The sequence below is a fragment of the Oscarella lobularis genome, chromosome 11 (genome assembly GCF_947507565.1).
Source record: "Oscarella lobularis chromosome 11, ooOscLobu1.1, whole genome shotgun sequence".
NCBI lineage: Eukaryota > Metazoa > Porifera > Homoscleromorpha > Homosclerophorida > Oscarellidae > Oscarella > Oscarella lobularis.
In genome coordinates this window covers 1,334,110-1,351,388 of record NC_089185.1, presented here as the reverse complement: position 1 = coordinate 1,351,388, position 17,279 = coordinate 1,334,110, and the positions used below count along the sequence as shown (strand labels likewise).

The window sequence follows — 17,279 nt, the reverse complement described above, 5'->3', positions numbered from 1 at the left end:
GCGCTAGCTTTCAATCAAGTTGGGGGTGACAGGCACCAGAATCATCTGCTGTCCCCACGAAATATCGTCTGTCAAGGTACAGAAAACTGAATGGAATATCATTGACTAGTCATAGAAGCCGTTCGACTGTTCATTCTTTCGAAGAACGGAAGATGAGTCGCTTGCCAAATCCGGTTGCCGGATTCCCGCGGGCCACATCCAGTTCATGCGCATTTTCTGCATGTCATGACCGCGGCCATGCAGTGCATTGCGAGCCAAATCTAGACCACCGGTATCCATAAACATGATTCACGATCTAGCATCGTGTTCAAAATAGCTGTGGAGGCAAGTGGTTGTGTTCTGACTACTGTGCTAATATACTGTCAGCGAGTAGATGTCAGTAGTACTACTAGTAGGTAGGCTGTGGCAATGACAGGCTCAGTGAGTAGTAAAATTCAGCGCTAGACTGAAAGCTGCTCGCCGCTTAAATTTTTTCTCCTGAAGGCTTAGAGTCTCTGTTCTGACAGCGAGAACAAGCGAGAAACAGCAGCCTTTAGCGCGCTTTACCGCCCTTCCGTTCTGATTTCTGATGGCCGAGTACGATCGCTCCCAATTGACCATTTCATGGCGCGACAGCGCGTGGATACCCTTTCTAAACCCGAGCAACGTCCTGGAATACTTCTCGCAAGAGACGAATCCCTTCTACGATCGCAAATGCAACAACGAAATGATAAAAATGCAAAATCTCGATCCAAACCAAATGACGACAATGACGGGCGTCGAATACGCGCTCCTTCACGAACAGGCGCCCGCTCTCTACGTCATACGCAAGCAGCATCGTCACTCAATCAACCAAGTAACGCCGCTCGCCGACTATTACATCCTCATGGGCACCGTTTATCAAGCGCCCGATCTATGCGCTATTATCAATAGCCGATTGACGACCGCCTTGTGTCGACTTCAATCTGCTTTCGACGAAACGCTTGCGAAGACTTCTCGTCGCTCTGCCGCCGACCCGGAAGCGGGGCGGAAGGAGACGGCCGATGCGGCGGCGGCGGCGCGATTGCGTGCGTCGACGTTTCAGCGACGTCGAGTCGATATGTTGCTCGGTAAATTGAAGGACGCTTTTCCGCCGAGGGTCGTTGAGGGTGGCTCGGGCGGAAAACCGGTCTCCGTTGGGCAGAGCAAGCAAGTGAGTGGAGGTAATGAAAAGACGAATGGGATTAAGGAGAAAGATGGCAGATTTTCTTCAGCAAAGAAAAGAAAACTTGATGCAGATATGTGGCCTAGTAATAAATAATCAAGAAAATCATTGCGCAAGGGATTCATGTGTGACGCCATAAATTTATTATGCTTGTGTCCGCAACTTTGGAAAACAAAAACAGTTGATTATTAATTGTACAAAAAAAAGGGAGACAGCCTCATTAGAAGATTTAGAGGTAAAACTGTCTGAAAAACAGCACTGAAAATGACATGAAATGAAATATGAACATATCTCTGATAGCTTTGGTGGCTCAAGCCCATCGTTCCACGCCTATGAACGCACAAGTATCAAATAACTGTCCAGTTAAACTTCAGTTTCATTCTTATCAGTTCCAAGACTTTCATGCCACATTCCCTAGCATGATTATCAACGTTGAGACTGTGAGGTGAGGGTGCACGGCTTTATTACGTAATTATTAATTAAGACTTAAGACTCCTGACTACATATACATAGATAATGTAATACAAAAAATAAGAAAGGAGTACAGTTTCAATTTTAATACGTTCGCCATGCCGCTGTCCGCTCTTCAATTGCCACGCCCCCGTTTCATTTTGCCGAGAAGCATTTTATGGCCCGCCAAAAAATACAAATCGTGCATCATTTTTTTCCTATCATCTTTCATGCAGGGCCATCTCAATCGATTATTGAGAGCGAAGTCGTACACGTTGGTTGGGGATTCTTTGCTAGCCCAGTCGAAGTCTACAATCTTAACCTTTCCTTCGCTGGTCACCATAATGTTGGCATCGCGAAAATCTCCGTGCAAGAAGCTTCTGCTGTGAAAATACTGCAACGCGTTCTCAAGCCCGGTCAAAACGTTGTTGATGGTGTCGCAATCCGCAGAATTTTTGGCTACAAACTCAGCCAGAGTGATACCTTCGACTCTCCTCATCACAATCATAGTGTAAAGAGGAGTTATCTGCTTCGCCAATATTTCCGGGGAATAACCCGCTTTAGAGACCTCGGCGTGAAAAGCAAAAGGATATGCCCCGTTTACGAACTTGACAACTACGTTGATCTCGTTGACCTTTTTTGACCTCAATGAACGACTGAAATCGGCTGCCACGGCTGTAGCCTCAAACACTTTTGGACTTAATTCGCGGCTGTATTTGATGGACGTCAATGACTCGCAACAGTCGACAGCAGGAAAGGGCGGCTAAAATCAAATTATGTAAGATAAGGTCAATGGCAACAAATATTCACTTACCGGAACTTCGTCAGTCTCGCTTTTTTTGATGTAGGTTAATACGCCTCGCAAAAAAATCTCGAAGACCGCAAAAGAACTTCTCCGCCAACAAGATGGATTTCTCTTCGTCTTCGTCAGTCAACAATGTGAAAAGCCTTGAGTGACATACTCGACTGCCTGACCAAATAACACCGTGAACTACCAGACCATTGGAACCGATAACCACTGAGAGGCACGGATGACGTTTGAAAAACGGGTACAATTCTTCAAGCCCAAGCTTAGAAATCCATTGACAGAAGAGATGATAATAAGCAAAATCTTGAAGGACAGCTGGAGAGAGAATATTGTCTGATAAGTCAATTTTTGGCTTCTGCTCAAAGAGGACGAAAGGAAGTAGCAGTCCTTTAACAGCGGTCGCTATTGCCAAATCCGCGAAGAAATGATCAGACTTTGAGTCACCGCGACTTTCTTGAGATGACCCTCCATAAATAGCAAACTGTCGGTGGACACAAAAAGTCTCAAGTGATTCGTCTATAAGAAACTCTCGAAACCGTTCGTGATAGAAAGGTAGACTATTTCGGGAGATAGCGTTGACAAGAATATCGCCTGTGGTTCTTTGCAATTCTTCGCCTCTGCCAAAAGAGTTGAATTCGTTAAAGAAAGCGGCAGCAGGAACGTGGCTGTCAATGTAGTATTCTTTAAATCTGTCTCTCTTGTCAGTACTTTTGTAGACGCCTGAAGGTGATCCGTACAAAGGTAATGTCTAAACGAAAAAAAAGAGACTAAAAACTAGCCACAAAAAAAAGCTTGTTTGTCTTTCTTACAAATCGAACTTCACCCGACTTGTCTTTAAAAAACGGCCACCTGTCGAGTTGAGGAATTTGACCTGCAAATAAATGAAGATTCAGCTTGGAACAGAGTACGGCAAATACTTTATTATTACCCTTCGATCGTGAATCAAGCGTTTCAAACATTTCAGACGTTATTCTGCACTTTTCATTATTCTCATCTTTGAATTCGGCAACGCAGAACCACAAGCCTTCTTTGCTATATGTGGCTGGAATTTCCAGCACAGACGATTGTGATTCACAACGAATCACTCCATTTGTTCTACTGTAGAACCATTTGAATACTACGTTAGCCCTTTTCTTCACTGGGTCAAACACAATCCAACAAGGCTCTTTAATGATTCCAACCGGCGGAACTAGAAAATGAGAAAGTATTATATACGCATTTCTGCTAAATTCTCACAAGCGTAACTGCGTTACAGCGCAACCCCAAAACCAAGCATTCAGTTATTAACTTGAACGGGTGTTGAGCGAATCGCGTCGGCTTGTTGGGCTCACATACAACAGACAGTTAGTACATATCTTTTTGCCTACGAGCATTTCACAATTGTCCTAGGTGGGGCCCCAACATGCGGTTAGTCACGCGGTTGCGTCATCGATCGTCACTGCCTAGCTCCGAGTCGTTATTTGTTAGTACACTGTACAGTGTACAGAGAATCAGATCGGATTACAACTTGGCTCAAACAAAGAGTTCGATCAACAACGGGTAGGGATGGAACTTCTACTCGAACGAGAAACTCGAACAACGGCGCGAGAGCAAGTTCATAGCAAGTTCATACATGTACCTTCTTCGAGCAGTTTCGAGGCCATCTAACTTCGGGGGAGTGAGTCCGAGTCGGGAGAGTTTGACCAGAACTTGACAGTTGGAACTTGAAATTATTGCGCAGGCACTGACGGAAATGTCCCGGGTGAATCGTAATCCCATGCGCATTTGAAAAAGTCCGCCCTGCCTGCGCAAGTAGCGTACGCATACGGGGGGTCTAAAATCCGGGACGTTTGAATCGGTGAAATGAGCCTGTTCTGTAGCTTCGCCCTTCTGTTTTTAACCGTTCTCCGTTCATATGCACTCGATTCGTTTCAAGTGACGGCGAACGCTAGCCGAACGGTGTCGACGCTGCACCACTTTTGGCGCAGCACGGGATTCTGTCCGCCCTTGCCGCACGAATCGGCCAACGGCTACGATCTCGCCGAAGACGAACGACAGAATCTCATCTACATCGGCGCTCTACCCAATCGAGCTATAAGTCAAGTGCGAGTCCATTGGCTTCTCGATCTCGTGACGTCATCCAAAGTGGGCACCGCCTACGCGTACAATTTCACCCATCTCGATCAATTCCTCGACCTCTTGCACGAGAACGGTTTGAAACCCGGCTTCGAACTGATGGGCAATCCGTCGAGTCGATTCACGTCGTTCGACGACGACAGCCAAGTCGTCGAATGGAAAAACCTCGTCGAACAGCTAGCGACTCGATACATTCGTCGCTACGGAATCGACGACGTTCGAACGTGGAATTTCGAAACGTGGAACGAGCCCGATCACAAGGACTTCGACACGCTCAACATCACCGTCGAAGGTTTCATGAACTATTATGACGCTTGCTCCGAGGGTCTCCGTGCCGCCGATTCGTCGCTCGTGCTCGGCGGACCGGGCGGAAGTTGTCGCGACTCGAACTTCTCGAAGATCTGCTGGGGTCTGTTCGATCACTTGGTGAACGGCGTGAATTATTTCACGAAGACGAAGGGCGGTCGAATCGATTTCATATCGTTTCATCGAAAAGGCGGCGGGCAGTCTATGGACATATTAGAGGCGAGTATGGCTACGATGGATCAGATATGTGAAAAGTATCCCCAACTTTGTACGGTTCCGATCTATAACGACGAAGCGGATCCGTTGGTCGGATGGGATAGGAGCGAGGATTGGAGAGCCGACGCTCGTTATGCCGCCGTCGTCGTTAAAATCATCGCCCAGCATCAGAGCCTGCTTCCTTCGAAGTATCCCTACGCGTTGCTTAGTAACGACAACGGTTTTTTGAATTTCGGTCCGGCCGACTTCTTCGATCAGCGCACGTTGAACGTTCGCTTTCAGATGAACGACACGAAGCCAAAGAGCATTGAGATGATTCGCAAGCCCGTGGCTAGTGTCATGGGACTTCTGTCTCTATTAGGAGAATTTCAGTTGGATGGCGCGGTGACGGGAAGCGACGGTAGTAGCGTGGGGAACGACAGTCGCGTTGGCTTGATAGCGTCGCGCCACGTACCCCAGTCGGAATCATGGGACAGTTTCCAACTAGGAATTATCGTGTACAACAGCAACGACACGGTTCCCATTAATTCGAGTCTCGACGCTCAAGTTCGCCTCGTTCTCGACGTACGCTCGCTCAGCGACGTCGATCTCGCTAGTCTCGTCTTCGTTCACTATCGCCTCGACAATAGTCACGGAAATCCGCTGAGCGTTTGGACGAACGGCGGTTCGCCTTTCTTTCCGCCGGACGATCTCCTCGACCAAATGAGAATGAATCAGGATCCCGTTCGATTGGAGGGACCGTCGGTCGTGAACGTTAGTCGAGACATGACGTGGGAGACCTCTGTTGATATGCCTTATCCGTCTGTGAGTTTCTATCATTTTTGCTCCAAACCGACGGCGTCTCCGCCCAAGGTTGAGAACGTTAGACTACATCAGGTCTATCGGAATGAACTACTCGTCATTTGGGACGACGTTCCGTCGCGTTGCCTCTTAAAATTTGCTGTGCTGTATTCAGTGAAGAGCGAGTCAGGTCCATATGCTAAAGCTACAGAAGGAAAGGAGGAGTCCTTATCGACGCTGTTTTCTCATCGAGTGCCTGGAATTTCCAGTGGAACGACCGTATACTACAAAGTATCGGCTATGGATTATTGGGGTAGAGAAGGCTTACAGTCGGACGTAGCTTCGATTAGAATTTTGTTTTGAGTGCACTAACGCGCCACTTTGTTACCGTTCCTTGTTACGACATAACGGTATGAATTTTCGCTGGAATTTAATTTGAGCTTATCGCGAAATGTAATGTCTGTGAAAATCTCCAAACACAATAAAAATTACATAGGAGATGCCAGAACCGCCGCGGAAATTCCTTTATATGAGCTAAAGTGCGCTAAGAGGAACATGGCGTCTTCTCACGATTTCGACCGCGATCTGCGCGAAGGTGGCGAGGAAACCATTCCGAAGTTGACGTAATAACTCATCGTTAGGGAGTGAAGTTGTGATTCGTCGCGGTGCGAAAAAGAGAAAGCAACACAAGTCGTCTGTCGTGAAATTGTAAAAAAAAAATGCGACGAGACAAGCCAGTCTCTTTGAACGACGCTGTCTCTTTTTAGTGGCGTCGTAGCTTTAGAGATACCGGAGGACGACCCCATCTCGAAAAGGGGAAACTTAGTGAGGACGACGTAAAATTTTCAGGTGCATTTGCCGAAACGGCGGTCGATTTTGTAGCAAAAATCGGCGGGAAATCTCCGTCACTCGACTCCACTTGATATGTACAAGAACGACAGGCTCAAGTCAATACCAGAAACACCGGAAAAGGCTCGATTATATAACATTTTAATTAATTATAACCGAATTTTTATAGATTCGGAATCGAACGTTTGAAAAGCCTCTCGCTACGTGTTTGATCGAAGCGAACGACGACGACAACGGATGCATATCGGGAGCAAAGACGCGCGCTCCACAAGTGCTTTTGGGAGCGACGACTAAGACGAATAGCAGAATTGGCAGTCGCGTCGCCAATCGCAAGAAGGACGTACGTGTATCACCGGAAACCGACAGTTTAGCGAGACCAAGGTACGATAAAAGAAAAAAGCACCACTCCATGTATCTCGTTTGTTATATAGCCCCCCTTCGATGCCAGAGAAACGGAAAGAAAGCAAATTTCCAGGCAGAGAATGAGTCTGATAGCGGTGTCGCTTAGTAACGCTTTCCCGTTTTTTAGGCTTTTTCGACTCGCCCTACTTTGGCAAGCCTAACTTGAAGCCACTTGCGACCCCGCGATCTCCCATCCGTCGTTCGAAGGCGAGGGGTTTTTACGGTGATCCATCAGTGCCAGCTTTATCCAACGTTACGCTTCGAGTACCAAAGGCGACTCGGAATGCTACTGCTCCTACTTCGGCTTTTGGCACTTATGGTCTTAGGAGTACACGACGGAGGACAATTTCAAAGATTGGTAATCCGTATAATTGGCTTGTGTGTTTGAATAGTTAATACTGAGGCGGCGGTTTGTTAGCATTCGAATCGTTGGATGGCCGAGGAACGGCTGATATGCCAGGCAAGGAGGACTCGCTCGTCTTTTACTAGTGAGTTTTTTTTTCTGACTTGCGCTTTTTAGTTTTGCTGTCGAGCGATGACGAAGATTCAAAACCGGTCGCCAATTTGAGTGGAAGTAGTAGCAAGAAGAACAGCAGTGGCAGGGGGGAAAGTGTAAGCGCATATTCCATAGAAGTCCTTAAATTCACTTGCGCGTTTTTTTACGATTCAGCGACGCGACCTCGACGACGACGACGACGACGACGACTTTGAAGCGCCTCACGCGAAACACGCCGATTTGTCATCATATCGAATTCCCCGAAAAACGACGACGCAAAGAACACCCGAACCATCGTCGCTGAACGCGACGACGACGACGACGACGACGACGACGACGACGACAACGACGACGTCGACACAGGAGGAACGAATCGACGTGACGACAATCGAAGCCGCCGCTTTTCTCGTGGGCAACATGAAATTGGAGCCCATTCATAACTTAACCGTGCGAAGACGTCGTAACCGTGTAATGGCCCTATCGAAGGATTCTCTATCTAGATAACCAGAGATGAAATGAAGATATCGTACATGACTGACGTCGGAATTGTTGTTGCAAGTAAATCTATGAAGATTCCTTTTCGCAGACTTCGCGTCTGGAAGGTGCTGTCCAAATTAGTGCACGTTGAAATCTCAACTTTTTTACTAGACTAATTTACGAGTCAGTAGCGCAGAGGACGGCTGCTTCATTGTTTTTCAGACCGACTCTGAGTTTGCTCAACAGATGCGTGAAACTCTCTACATGGACACTACTCGACATCTCTATGATCCAGAAGACAGAAGTAATACTTATCTAATATATAGTTTTGTCGCGTTTTTAGACTTGTTGTGCCAGATTTTGTGAAGAAGCACTGCATGCTGATGTTCGCTCAAAGACCAAGAGACCCGGTTATATCTTTACTGGAAGAGTCGGCAAGTGAACGAGCAATCGCTTAGATAGATAACGAGATTTGTCATTAGGTATTGGCCGGCATGTCTAGTCAACGCTCCGTTGATTTCTTGGAGGATCTCTCGTAAGCGAACGGCAACGGCGTCGACGTTTTGAAAATTTCATTCTCTTTTTCTTTTATAGTAAAGACGAATTTAGAAAAGCGTTCGCCGCCTGTCGTGACTTGAATCCTCACAGAGTCTCGCAGTCGCAGCAGCTTTTTGCAGTAGCATTTCGACAACTTCGAAATGACGGTTTGAACGACGGCACTCGGCTACTAGATTATTATCACTCACTTATTCTTCTAAATAGAACGACGCGAGGTGTCGCCTCGGCCAGCGCCAGCGCCCAGGAAGCAAGAAGTTTCTAGAAGCTACAACCCTCCTCGATCAGCTGATGAAATGTTCTTGCCTGCCTTCTTATTTACGCACGCACGACGTGATGTTTTTTTACAGAATTCTAAGGTATATGCCCCAAGTGGAACCCTCATCCGGAGCTATTGAGTTGAAGTCCATCGATTTGGATTCTCTGGATGAGTCCTCCTGGCTCAATGATAACATCATCAATTTCTATCTAACGTGAGAGCAGAGTGGGAACTTTAGTGCTTGTGCACAAATCTCCTTCCTTAGGTACCTATTTGACAACGAGCTCACCGACGAACAGCGATCTCGAACCCACATATTCAGCACGTTCTTCTGCCAAAAGTTGCAAGCGGGCTTACGACTCAGTAGCAGGGCAAAGCGAAAGGACAAAGAGTCGGTTTGATACCGGTTTCTCTGCGGTAGTCCTTACTGTCGTTGCAGGGTCGACGATTATGAAATTCTTCACAACAGCTTGTCGCGATGGACGAGAAAGGTCGACGTTTTTTCAAAGGATTTTCTCGTCATTCCGGCCAACACCAGGTCAGTTCTCCCCCCCCCCGTGACCACCCGTAATTCTTTGGAATAGCAATTCACATTGGTCTGTCTACGTCATTTGCTATCCGTATCTCGTCGGGGAAATCGACGACGATAAATCCAGTTCGGCTTCGCCTGCAAAGCGTCAGAGCAAAACCACAGAAGCGGAGGTGGAAATGGACTCGGACCCCAGCGATTTTTTTCTATCCCTTGCGGAACCTGAAGACGCGGCGGCGTCCGCCGAAGACGTCGGAATAAAATTTGCGGAAAAAGACTTTCCTTCTGACGAGGGATCAGCCGCAATGGAAATCGAGGAGGTCGTCGTCGAGACTAGCAATAAGGTATCACGAAATAGATTAGTGTCGTCGTTTCCGTGACGTTCAATCTGTTCTGTTTATTACAGCGTCGGTCGTATCGAGACCCTGGTTCCTCTTCTTCGTTCGATATCAATATCTCGTTCGATAGTCCGTCTAAGAAATCCAAAAAACAGCGATCTGATGACGATAAGGGCCCTTCGCTTCCTTTGGAGAAGAGGTAGACTAGAGAAGTTACGCGCACTTGTTGTCAAGGGGGGAGTTTCATTCACTTAGGCCCTGTTTATTGCACTTTGATTCTATGTACACTTCGGGACGATTTACCCTCTCCCAATCTATTCGAATGTAAGTTTCGCTGTATAGTTTAGTTTTTTTAGTTTTTATCTCCTTGCAACGTAGGTATTTGACAAAAGAGTGGGAGCTACGCTCTGGAAGGACTCCGGTCAAGTTCACCCCGAAAAACCTACCCTTGAGTTCTCCTAAAGTAAAAGCACGTTGATAAATCAGTGTGAACGTCAGGGAATGTGCTTGAGATTAGGTGCCCCAGCAACCCAATTCTTGTGACTGCGGTATTTTTCTCTGCCAATTTGTGGAAAGCTTTTTCAAGGTACGCTAATGTCGATCGCAACGTAATGCTCATTTTTTTGCTATTTAGAGTCCGATTCAAGACTACAGTTTTCCTATAGCGCTTCGGAAGTGGTTCGACGTTAACCAACTTGTTACCCAGAAACGTCGCGAACTGCGCGACATAATTATTTCGCTCCGTACAAATAAACAGAGATAAAAGAGAACTAAGTTTACTAATCGATCTATAAATCTTTACACAAATTGTTGTTGTGTTGCACGTGTCCTTGACTGCCGCGCGCGCATGCACACTCGGGGACCTTGGCAACCCGACGTAACATTTCGATAATGGCCGAGACTTCGCTTTCTCGCACCAAAGCGAACGAGGTATGCTACGCGAGTTTGTTCTAATAGAACAAGCAACATGATCCTTTTCGTTTCAGTCCGATTTGAAGGCGATTTCGTCAAAGCCGACGTGCTTTCTCATCTTAGGCAAACCGGTGCGTTATCAACGGACGATTGGTAGCTTTTTCAGCGCAGTCCTTCTGTCAGGGGGCCGGAAAAACGCAACTGGCGCGTCGAATCGCCGTGTCGCAGCGCTGCGAATACGTCGACTGTAAGAACGCTGAAGCTTGGTTTCACAACGAAACGTTGCATTTCTAAAGGGGCCTCGGCTATTGCAGAAAACATTCGCAACGAAACGGAAATCGGAAAGAAGGTACTGTAAATTTAGGTCTTCCTTGAATTTTTTCACGCGGAACTTCCCCACTAGTGTGAAGATCTCCTGCTCAAAGGAGAAGTTGTACCTGAGCATCTTGCTGTAGAGGCGTTGATATCGAAACTGGAGTCAAATAAAGTGGCACACTATGGTACGTTTTACGAATTATTGCATTCGTTACTATACCTATATTTTCTTCTGTTTAGGTTATGTGTTGGACGGGTTGCCGTGTAAGTGCGACGATTGGGTGAGCATTGACGAACAGCTCGCATTCGTTCAAGATTTGAGAGTGAAACCAGACTTTGTTATCAATCTGAGAGTGAGTCGAGCAAACGCTCGAACTGCAACCCACCCTAGTTATTGATTCTTATAAAGATTCCCGATGGCGATCTGATGGGGAGACGTCTTGGCGTTCTCGTCGATCCAGAAACGAATACGTCGTACGGAAAAGATAGCCACTCGTCGGCGGACGAGAAAAGAGACGACGACGCTAGTGACGTCGACGGATCTGAAGAAATATCGGATGAGGACGACAAAGAAGACGACGATGTAGATGCGGAGAACTTGCGATCAATAAATAAAGAACCGATAGAAGTAAGAGAAAAGGGGGCGAATTTCGAACGTTTTACTGAGGGGGCTCTTTTTTATAAGAACGATCCTCTTCCTGTCGAGATGCTTCCCGAGAGTGTGATAGGTCGACTCGTCAAGCAACCAAAGGAAATGGCTGCATCCATCAAAGAGGCCACCCAATGGTACAAGGATAACGTCCTGCAGAAAGTCGAAGACTTCATGGCAGCCTGGGATCGGCAAAAACTCATCGAATTAGACGCAAATCAGACGGAAAGCGAAATATTTAGAGTAAAGGGGATTAGTGTGGATTTTGTCTGCCTTTTGGGGAAGTGCTGTTGATATAGCAACTCGTATACAAGCTTCACAGCATGGTTCTCCATCCTTCGTACACAGTCCATTCGCTTGTGAGCGATGATCACGAAGGTGAAGAGAACGAAGACGACGAAGACGACGTCGACGACGACGAAATGTTGCGAAATTTGGCTAGCTCGAATTTGGTTGCCGGTGGTTACAGATGGAGATTGAGTCGGTGGAAAAGATATTGTCCAGTCGAGCTAAAGAAGGGGAATCTCGTGAAGGGAAGGACGAAATATTCAGTGAGGTAAGCAAAGGAACGATTCTTTCATGTTTTATATTCGTATTTGCTTCTAGTTTTTTAGACAAGATCTATTGCTTGTCGTCCGAAGCCGCTTTGAAATCGTTTCGCGACGATCCGAGGTTCTACATTGCTCCTCCTCAGCCTCTTGTTCCCTGCAAAATTGCCGTCGTCGGTCCTCACCTGTCGGGTAAGACGACGCTTGCTCGCGCTTTGGCCGAGCACTACAACGCAAAGGTGCAAAAGATAGAAGGCAGGATGCAATTTACCTAATATTTAATTTTTTTAGTTGCTTGATCCGGACGAATTGGTGAAGCCGCTCTGGCAGGCGGCGCGAGACGAGCAGCTGGCCAAGGCGAGGGAAGAAGCAATAAACAATGCCATACAAGTGGTCATTGCCGCCGAAGCGGCCAAACAGGCACAAGCTCAAGCCCAAGCTCAAGCTCAACAGGAAGACGGTGAGAGGAACGTCGCACGCGTTGCTGTTGATATTGTATTTGTTGTCCCACCCCAAAAGGTGGCATTGTCAGTGAGGCGGAAAGTTCTGGAATTAGTTTGCCTGAGATAACGGCCGAGCACCCCGACGTGTTGGCCGCTGTGGAGAAAACAATGGCCGAAGCCGAGAAGATCGAGACGCCTGTTACCGATGCCATGTTAGTGGAAGCGGTCAAGGGTGGAATCGTAGACGTCCACGATACGCATTTTAAACGAGAAGACAAGAGTATGCCTTGGTAAGAGAGGCTCTATAGAGTAGCGTTTGTACGTTAGAGGCTCTACGTATCTACCCTTTAGGTTTGGTCGTTGGGTAATCGACGGCTTTCCGCGCAATAAAGAGCAGTGGTTGCTGCTCTCTGAAATGAAGAGTGCTATGCCGGACGACGTCCTTTGGCTGCGTGATCTGAGCCCGTCCGGTCGAGAGCTCATTATGCGATACAGAGAAGCGAACGGTGTCGATGAGGGAAAGGATCGGCTGGGCGAAATGACAGGAGAACAGCAGGTGGATACGGTACTCTAGTTCCTTGACTCTCGCCAATGAGGGTTTTTTTAGGATCTCTCTTTACCGCCACGAGACGCTCTTACTTTGGAATACGAGAAAAAGAAATCTCAGTTTGATTCCGCGTGGAGCGCTCTGTCTCAAGTGATCAAGGGCTCGGCAATCGATCCGATCCCCATCGACGTGTTGTACAAGAACTTGAGCGACGTAACGGAGGTCATAGACGGTAAAACGAGACCACGAAAAAGCGATACGTAATTAACGGGGGGCCCCCTTTCTTCCTCTCTCTCTCTCCCCAGCTCGTTTTGCGTACGCCCCTCGCGAGTACACGCAAGAGGACGAACAGGAAGACGAAGAGGACGTCGAAGCGCAGCGCATCGTCGAAGACGACGAGAACGAAGACGATAACGGCGGCGGCGACGATGAAGAGGACGGCAACGGCAGCGAAGGCGACGCGCTGAAGGAAACGAAACCGTGGGGCTGCACGAAGAACTATTGTCCTGTTGCGTTAAAAGAGCGCGGAGTTCTTTGGCCGGGCAGTCCCGAGCTGGCGTGCAAGTATCGGGAGATGGTCTATCAGTTTTCGTCGCAGGAGGCGAAGGAGAAGTTTATGAGGCGACCCGTGGCGTATATGAATCCCAAGGTTTGTGCGCGTTGGTGCAGACATTTTCCTTTATTGGCGATTCTTTTCTCTTTAGATTCCGCCGTTGCGGCTGTTTCTTTTGGGAGCGAAGGGTTCCGGCAAGACGGAGAGGGGTCGCGAACTGGCGACAAAACTCGGAATATTCCACGTATCGTTTCGCGACCATTTGCAGGAAATTCTCATGAGAAAGACAGGCAAAAGAATCGAGCCTGACGAAGAAGCAGATCCAGAAGAAGAAGAACAAGCAGGTATACAGACAGACTCAATCATTGACCATCTCAATCAATATCTGGAGCAGGTGACAACGAAGGTATCGAACTATCCGAGGACGAAGCTGCTATCAAAGCGCATCTCGAAGACGGAACGTCTCTCCCCGAAAATCTATTCAAAGAGATCGTGTCCAAATTTTGGAACGACGAACCGTTCAAGGAGCTCGGTTTTCTTCTCGAGGGATGCCCGTCGCTGCCCGATGACGTTCAAGGTCTCGTCGATGCCGGTTTCTATCCTGATTGCGCCGTGCTTCTCAGCATGCAGGAGGGAGATGCCGTGAAGCGGCTGTTTCCTGAGAAGGCGCGCGCTTGGAGGAAGAGACGCGATCGACGGATCGAAAGGCGAGAGGAGGAGAAGAGGAAACGTCAACAGGAAAGGGTAAGATGCGTGGCAGAGTTTCAGTCAGATTTTTTTTGTAACCGATTTCTTCTTATAGGCTGAAGCGAGAGAGAAATTGAAAGAGGAAAAGATCGCTCAATTCAGGGAACAGTGGGAAGCGAAAAAGGTTTGACGACTTCTTCGAACGCTTTAATGAATCGACTTCTTTTTTTAGCGAGCCTTTGAAGCGGAGCACGATTCTGAAGACGAGGACGCCGACGAGTTGCCCGACGAAAACGTGGCCATGCAGGAGTTTCTAGAAGAAGAAATGCCCGAAGAGGAAGACGAAGAGGAAGAGGAAGAAGAGGAGGAAACGGAGGAGGACGCAATGTCGAGAATTCAAGGCGAACTCGCGGAAGCATTCGACGAAGAGAGCTCAAGAGTGGGCCAAATCTTGGTAAGAATGTCCCAATAAGAAAAAAAAATCGTCTTAGGTTCGCTTTCTTTATAGGAAATATTGGACGATAATCGCGTTCGTCACGTTCGAATCAACGCGAGTCGAAAGCCGCGCATCATTCTGTACAGTCTCCAGAAGTCGTTGAAAAGCGTAATCGAATTTCGCGAGAGTCTCTTTTCGCGTTGCATAATCACGGATCCGACGACGGCGCGAAGCTTGCTCCAGTCCGGCTACAAGAAACCGTCGAACTTGGGTCGTCGCTGTCCTGTCGCTTTGTCGCGCGGCGAAGTGGCTCAGTCGCAGCACGGGCCGGGGCAGGCGTCCTATCCCATCATCTACCGCGATCGCGTCTACTACATGGTCGATTCGGCGGCAAGGAAAACGTTTGCTCGCAATCCTGTTCGCTACGCGGACGCCGACGCGCCCGGACCGATTGTGCCTATTCGAGTCGCCATTCTGGGGCCCCCGAAGTCGGGAAAGACCACTCGTAAGTCGAGAGGCTAGGCTAGCAGAACGACTTGGAATCTTTCCTACTCCTAGTTGCAAAGAGGTTTGAGGAAGAATACGGCTGCGTTCGCGTGTCCGTCGGCTCGGCTATTCGATTTGTTTTGGAGAGCCAGACGAGCACTGGCCTATGCAATCAGATCGTATCGCATCTGCAGTCGGGATGCGTTGTGCCTGACGATCTCGCCATGCAAGCCGTCTACGTTCGACTGCTGGATATTCAGTGCCAGACGAGGGGGTAAGGCAAATGACTAGGCATCTTTCTGACTTGATTTTTTCTGTGTATTAGATACGTATTGGACGGTTTTCCGTGTACCAAGAATCAAGTCGATTTGCTGACAAAACGAAAGATTATACCGGTCAGAGTTGTTGAACTCGAAGTGAACGAGCAGGAGGTTCTACGACGCGGCAAAAAGGACAGAGACGATCCAAAAAAGTATGAAAACTCATACAAAGCAGCGTTCTCCTTGCCATTGAAATAACTATTTTTCTTAAAGGACTCTTCCGTTGCACGACAGTGACAGCATTCACCTCGTCCGTCTTGGCTGCTATATGTCTCAGGTCGGCGACGTCCGCAATTGGTACGGAAAGACGCATAGGAATTGGCACAGTCTCGACGCTACTCAGTCGAAATGGAAACAGTGGGCCTCTATCAGGGAAATCGCTCTCGACAGTGTCAAGATTATACAGCGCTATCTACGCAGGATTAACGAAGGTTTGTGAGAGATGCATTCTACATGTATGTATGTGAGTTTTGTATATATTGTTTTCGTTAGGCCTTGCTGCCTGCATCGCTGATCTCTGTGTCACTCCCAAGGAATGTCTCGCCGGCTTGGGCGAATACGGCCAGTACTGCCCCGTCAGCCTCAACGCTCGCGGCGAACTCTTCGACTGTTCTGTTCACGCCACTCTCGACTACACGGCCGAGTGGCAGAGGAAGTATTACCGTATGGCTAGTGCCAGCGATTTGGATCTATTTTTCGCCACTCCGGAGAAGTTTTGCGGCGACGGGGCGACGCGGAAGTTGCCCGACAAAGAATTGCTGCCGAGAAGACGAACGGCTGGAGACGTCAAAGCAATGTTTCCGAAGCAGATTGAATTGCAGGGATATTGTCCTGTTACCTACCTCGAAGGAAGCAAGAGGTACGAAGGGTTCAAATATTGTTTACTGGCGTTTAGCGTTAGTGGATGTAGATACGAGCATTTGGTTCCAGGCGACGAGAACTTGATTGTGGAGTACAAAAAACGATTGTTCTGCTTTGCTACTGAAGACTGCCTTCAGAAGTTTCTACGGTAATCGAAACGTTTTACGTGAAATCGAGTGTACTTAATTATTTTTGGGTATTATTAGATTGCCTGAAAAGTACTCTGACATGAAATTGCCTAAGAAACTTCCTCCTATTCGTCAACTGGTTCCAGTAGCGTCGCTTCCTATGCTCGGCTTTATGGAGCAGGCAGTCGCTGATAGAATCATCAAGGCATTGACAGCCGTTGGCTGTTTGAAACCGAAACACCCGTTTGTCGACGCGAGAAAATCAGCTCTCTTGTATGTTGGCTATCACTTGAAAGGTGTGTCCTTGCTCTCGTTGACGGGTTCTTGATTTTGGAATTGGAATATTTAGCTTTCAATCCTAAACTCAGTGAATACACAAGGATGAAGTACAAGAAGAAGTTGGCCGCTTTTGAAGAGCACTGTCAGTTGATATCGTACCTGGGGCAGATAATGAGTGGTGAGTACATTCAACCGCCCGAAAGGCCCATAGATTTTGATTTTAAATTGAGCAAGTTTCTTGCTCTCAAAGGAGAACCGCCCTTAGTAAGGTAACTCAACTAGTTGTGATCGTGTAGTAGCATGTACAATAAAACTGTGGAACAGCACTGCTTTATCTAGAAATTGATATAGT

At 47.7% G+C, this 17,279-nt stretch overlaps 4 protein-coding genes and 1 long non-coding RNA gene across 6 annotated transcripts; 4 read left to right on the top strand and 1 right to left on the bottom strand.

Annotated features, from left to right (window-relative positions):
- The first annotated feature begins 304 nt into the window (after positions 1 to 304).
- LOC136192871 (mediator of RNA polymerase II transcription subunit 6-like) lies at positions 305 to 1,742 on the top strand. Of its 2 annotated transcripts, none has more exons than XR_010671250.1 (2): positions 305 to 1,418; positions 1,484 to 1,742. XR_010671250.1 is itself a non-coding variant. In XM_065981620.1 (2 exons), exon 2 carries the CDS (start codon positions 569 to 571, stop codon positions 1,277 to 1,279), a length of 711 nt encoding a protein of 236 aa, XP_065837692.1. In that variant the 5' UTR covers positions 305 to 420; positions 484 to 568; the 3' UTR covers positions 1,280 to 1,742. The 2 variants fall into 2 exon arrangements, 1 of the variants encoding a protein (XP_065837692.1); XM_065981620.1 differs by having other exon boundaries at positions 305 to 420; positions 484 to 1,742.
- Positions 1,601 to 3,313, bottom strand: LOC136192873 (uncharacterized). The gene is made up of 3 exons (XR_010671251.1): positions 3,251 to 3,313; positions 2,448 to 3,189; positions 1,601 to 2,396 (listed from the first exon to the last, which is right to left on the bottom strand). It is a non-coding gene; the product is annotated as an uncharacterized lncRNA (long non-coding RNA).
- A 954-nt stretch (positions 3,314 to 4,267) lies between these two features.
- Positions 4,268 to 6,356, top strand: LOC136193358 (alpha-L-iduronidase-like). Its single transcript, XM_065982245.1, has one exon. It carries the CDS (start codon positions 4,284 to 4,286, stop codon positions 6,219 to 6,221), a length of 1,938 nt encoding a protein of 645 aa, XP_065838317.1. The 5' UTR covers positions 4,268 to 4,283; the 3' UTR covers positions 6,222 to 6,356.
- Positions 6,357 to 6,408: 52 nt separating this feature from the next.
- Positions 6,409 to 10,571, top strand: LOC136193350 (sentrin-specific protease 7-like). Its single transcript, XM_065982237.1, has 25 exons — positions 6,409 to 6,453; positions 6,500 to 6,566; positions 6,626 to 6,683; positions 6,741 to 6,830; positions 6,877 to 7,088; positions 7,139 to 7,182; positions 7,237 to 7,467; positions 7,528 to 7,569; positions 7,630 to 7,721; positions 7,780 to 8,052; positions 8,106 to 8,207; positions 8,254 to 8,386; positions 8,440 to 8,516; positions 8,565 to 8,617; positions 8,677 to 8,786; positions 8,845 to 8,935; positions 8,988 to 9,110; positions 9,162 to 9,287; positions 9,336 to 9,434; positions 9,481 to 9,769; positions 9,832 to 9,962; positions 10,019 to 10,087; positions 10,142 to 10,226; positions 10,281 to 10,349; positions 10,398 to 10,571. Exons 1-25 carry the CDS (start codon positions 6,414 to 6,416, stop codon positions 10,524 to 10,526), a joined length of 2,835 nt encoding a protein of 944 aa, XP_065838309.1. The 5' UTR covers positions 6,409 to 6,413; the 3' UTR covers positions 10,527 to 10,571.
- Positions 10,572 to 10,625: 54 nt separating this feature from the next.
- Positions 10,626 to 17,253, top strand: LOC136192866 (adenylate kinase 9-like). The gene is made up of 27 exons (XM_065981606.1): positions 10,626 to 10,693; positions 10,750 to 10,806; positions 10,859 to 10,922; positions 10,972 to 11,024; positions 11,079 to 11,175; positions 11,231 to 11,343; positions 11,400 to 11,618; positions 11,676 to 11,882; positions 11,939 to 12,195; positions 12,246 to 12,426; positions 12,479 to 12,647; positions 12,707 to 12,920; positions 12,982 to 13,186; positions 13,238 to 13,409; positions 13,483 to 13,826; positions 13,882 to 14,074; positions 14,125 to 14,474; positions 14,533 to 14,601; positions 14,650 to 14,871; positions 14,926 to 15,358; positions 15,412 to 15,613; positions 15,665 to 15,811; positions 15,873 to 16,090; positions 16,152 to 16,518; positions 16,570 to 16,668; positions 16,727 to 16,944; positions 16,998 to 17,253. The coding sequence occupies exons 1-27, from the start codon at positions 10,655 to 10,657 to the stop codon at positions 17,198 to 17,200; spliced, it is 5,112 nt and encodes a 1,703-aa protein (XP_065837678.1). The 5' UTR covers positions 10,626 to 10,654; the 3' UTR covers positions 17,201 to 17,253.
- Positions 17,254 to 17,279: the final 26 nt, after the last annotated feature.

Bases quoted from the DNA above. Each gene is read 5' to 3' on its own strand.
- LOC136192866 (XM_065981606.1), top strand. From the start codon at position 10,655: ATGGCCGAGACTTCGCTTTCTCGCACCAAAGCGAACGAG. The intron at 11,025-11,078 runs GTACTGTAAATT...CTTCCCCACTAG, and splicing joins AAACGGAAATCGGAAAGAAG to TGTGAAGATCTCCTGCTCAA. The intron at 15,359-15,411 runs GTAAGTCGAGAG...TCCTACTCCTAG, and splicing joins GAAGTCGGGAAAGACCACTC to TTGCAAAGAGGTTTGAGGAA.
- LOC136193350 (XM_065982237.1), top strand. From the start codon at position 6,414: ATGGCGTCTTCTCACGATTTCGACCGCGATCTGCGCGAAG. The intron at 9,111-9,161 runs GTGAGAGCAGAG...CTCCTTCCTTAG, and splicing joins ATCATCAATTTCTATCTAAC to GTACCTATTTGACAACGAGC. The intron at 10,227-10,280 runs GTAAAAGCACGT...GCTTGAGATTAG, and splicing joins TACCCTTGAGTTCTCCTAAA to GTGCCCCAGCAACCCAATTC.
- LOC136193358 (XM_065982245.1), top strand. From the start codon at position 4,284: ATGAGCCTGTTCTGTAGCTTCGCCCTTCTGTTTTTAACCGTTCTCCGT.
- LOC136192871 (XM_065981620.1), top strand. From the start codon at position 569: ATGGCCGAGTACGATCGCTCCCAATTGACCATTTCATGGCGCGACAGC.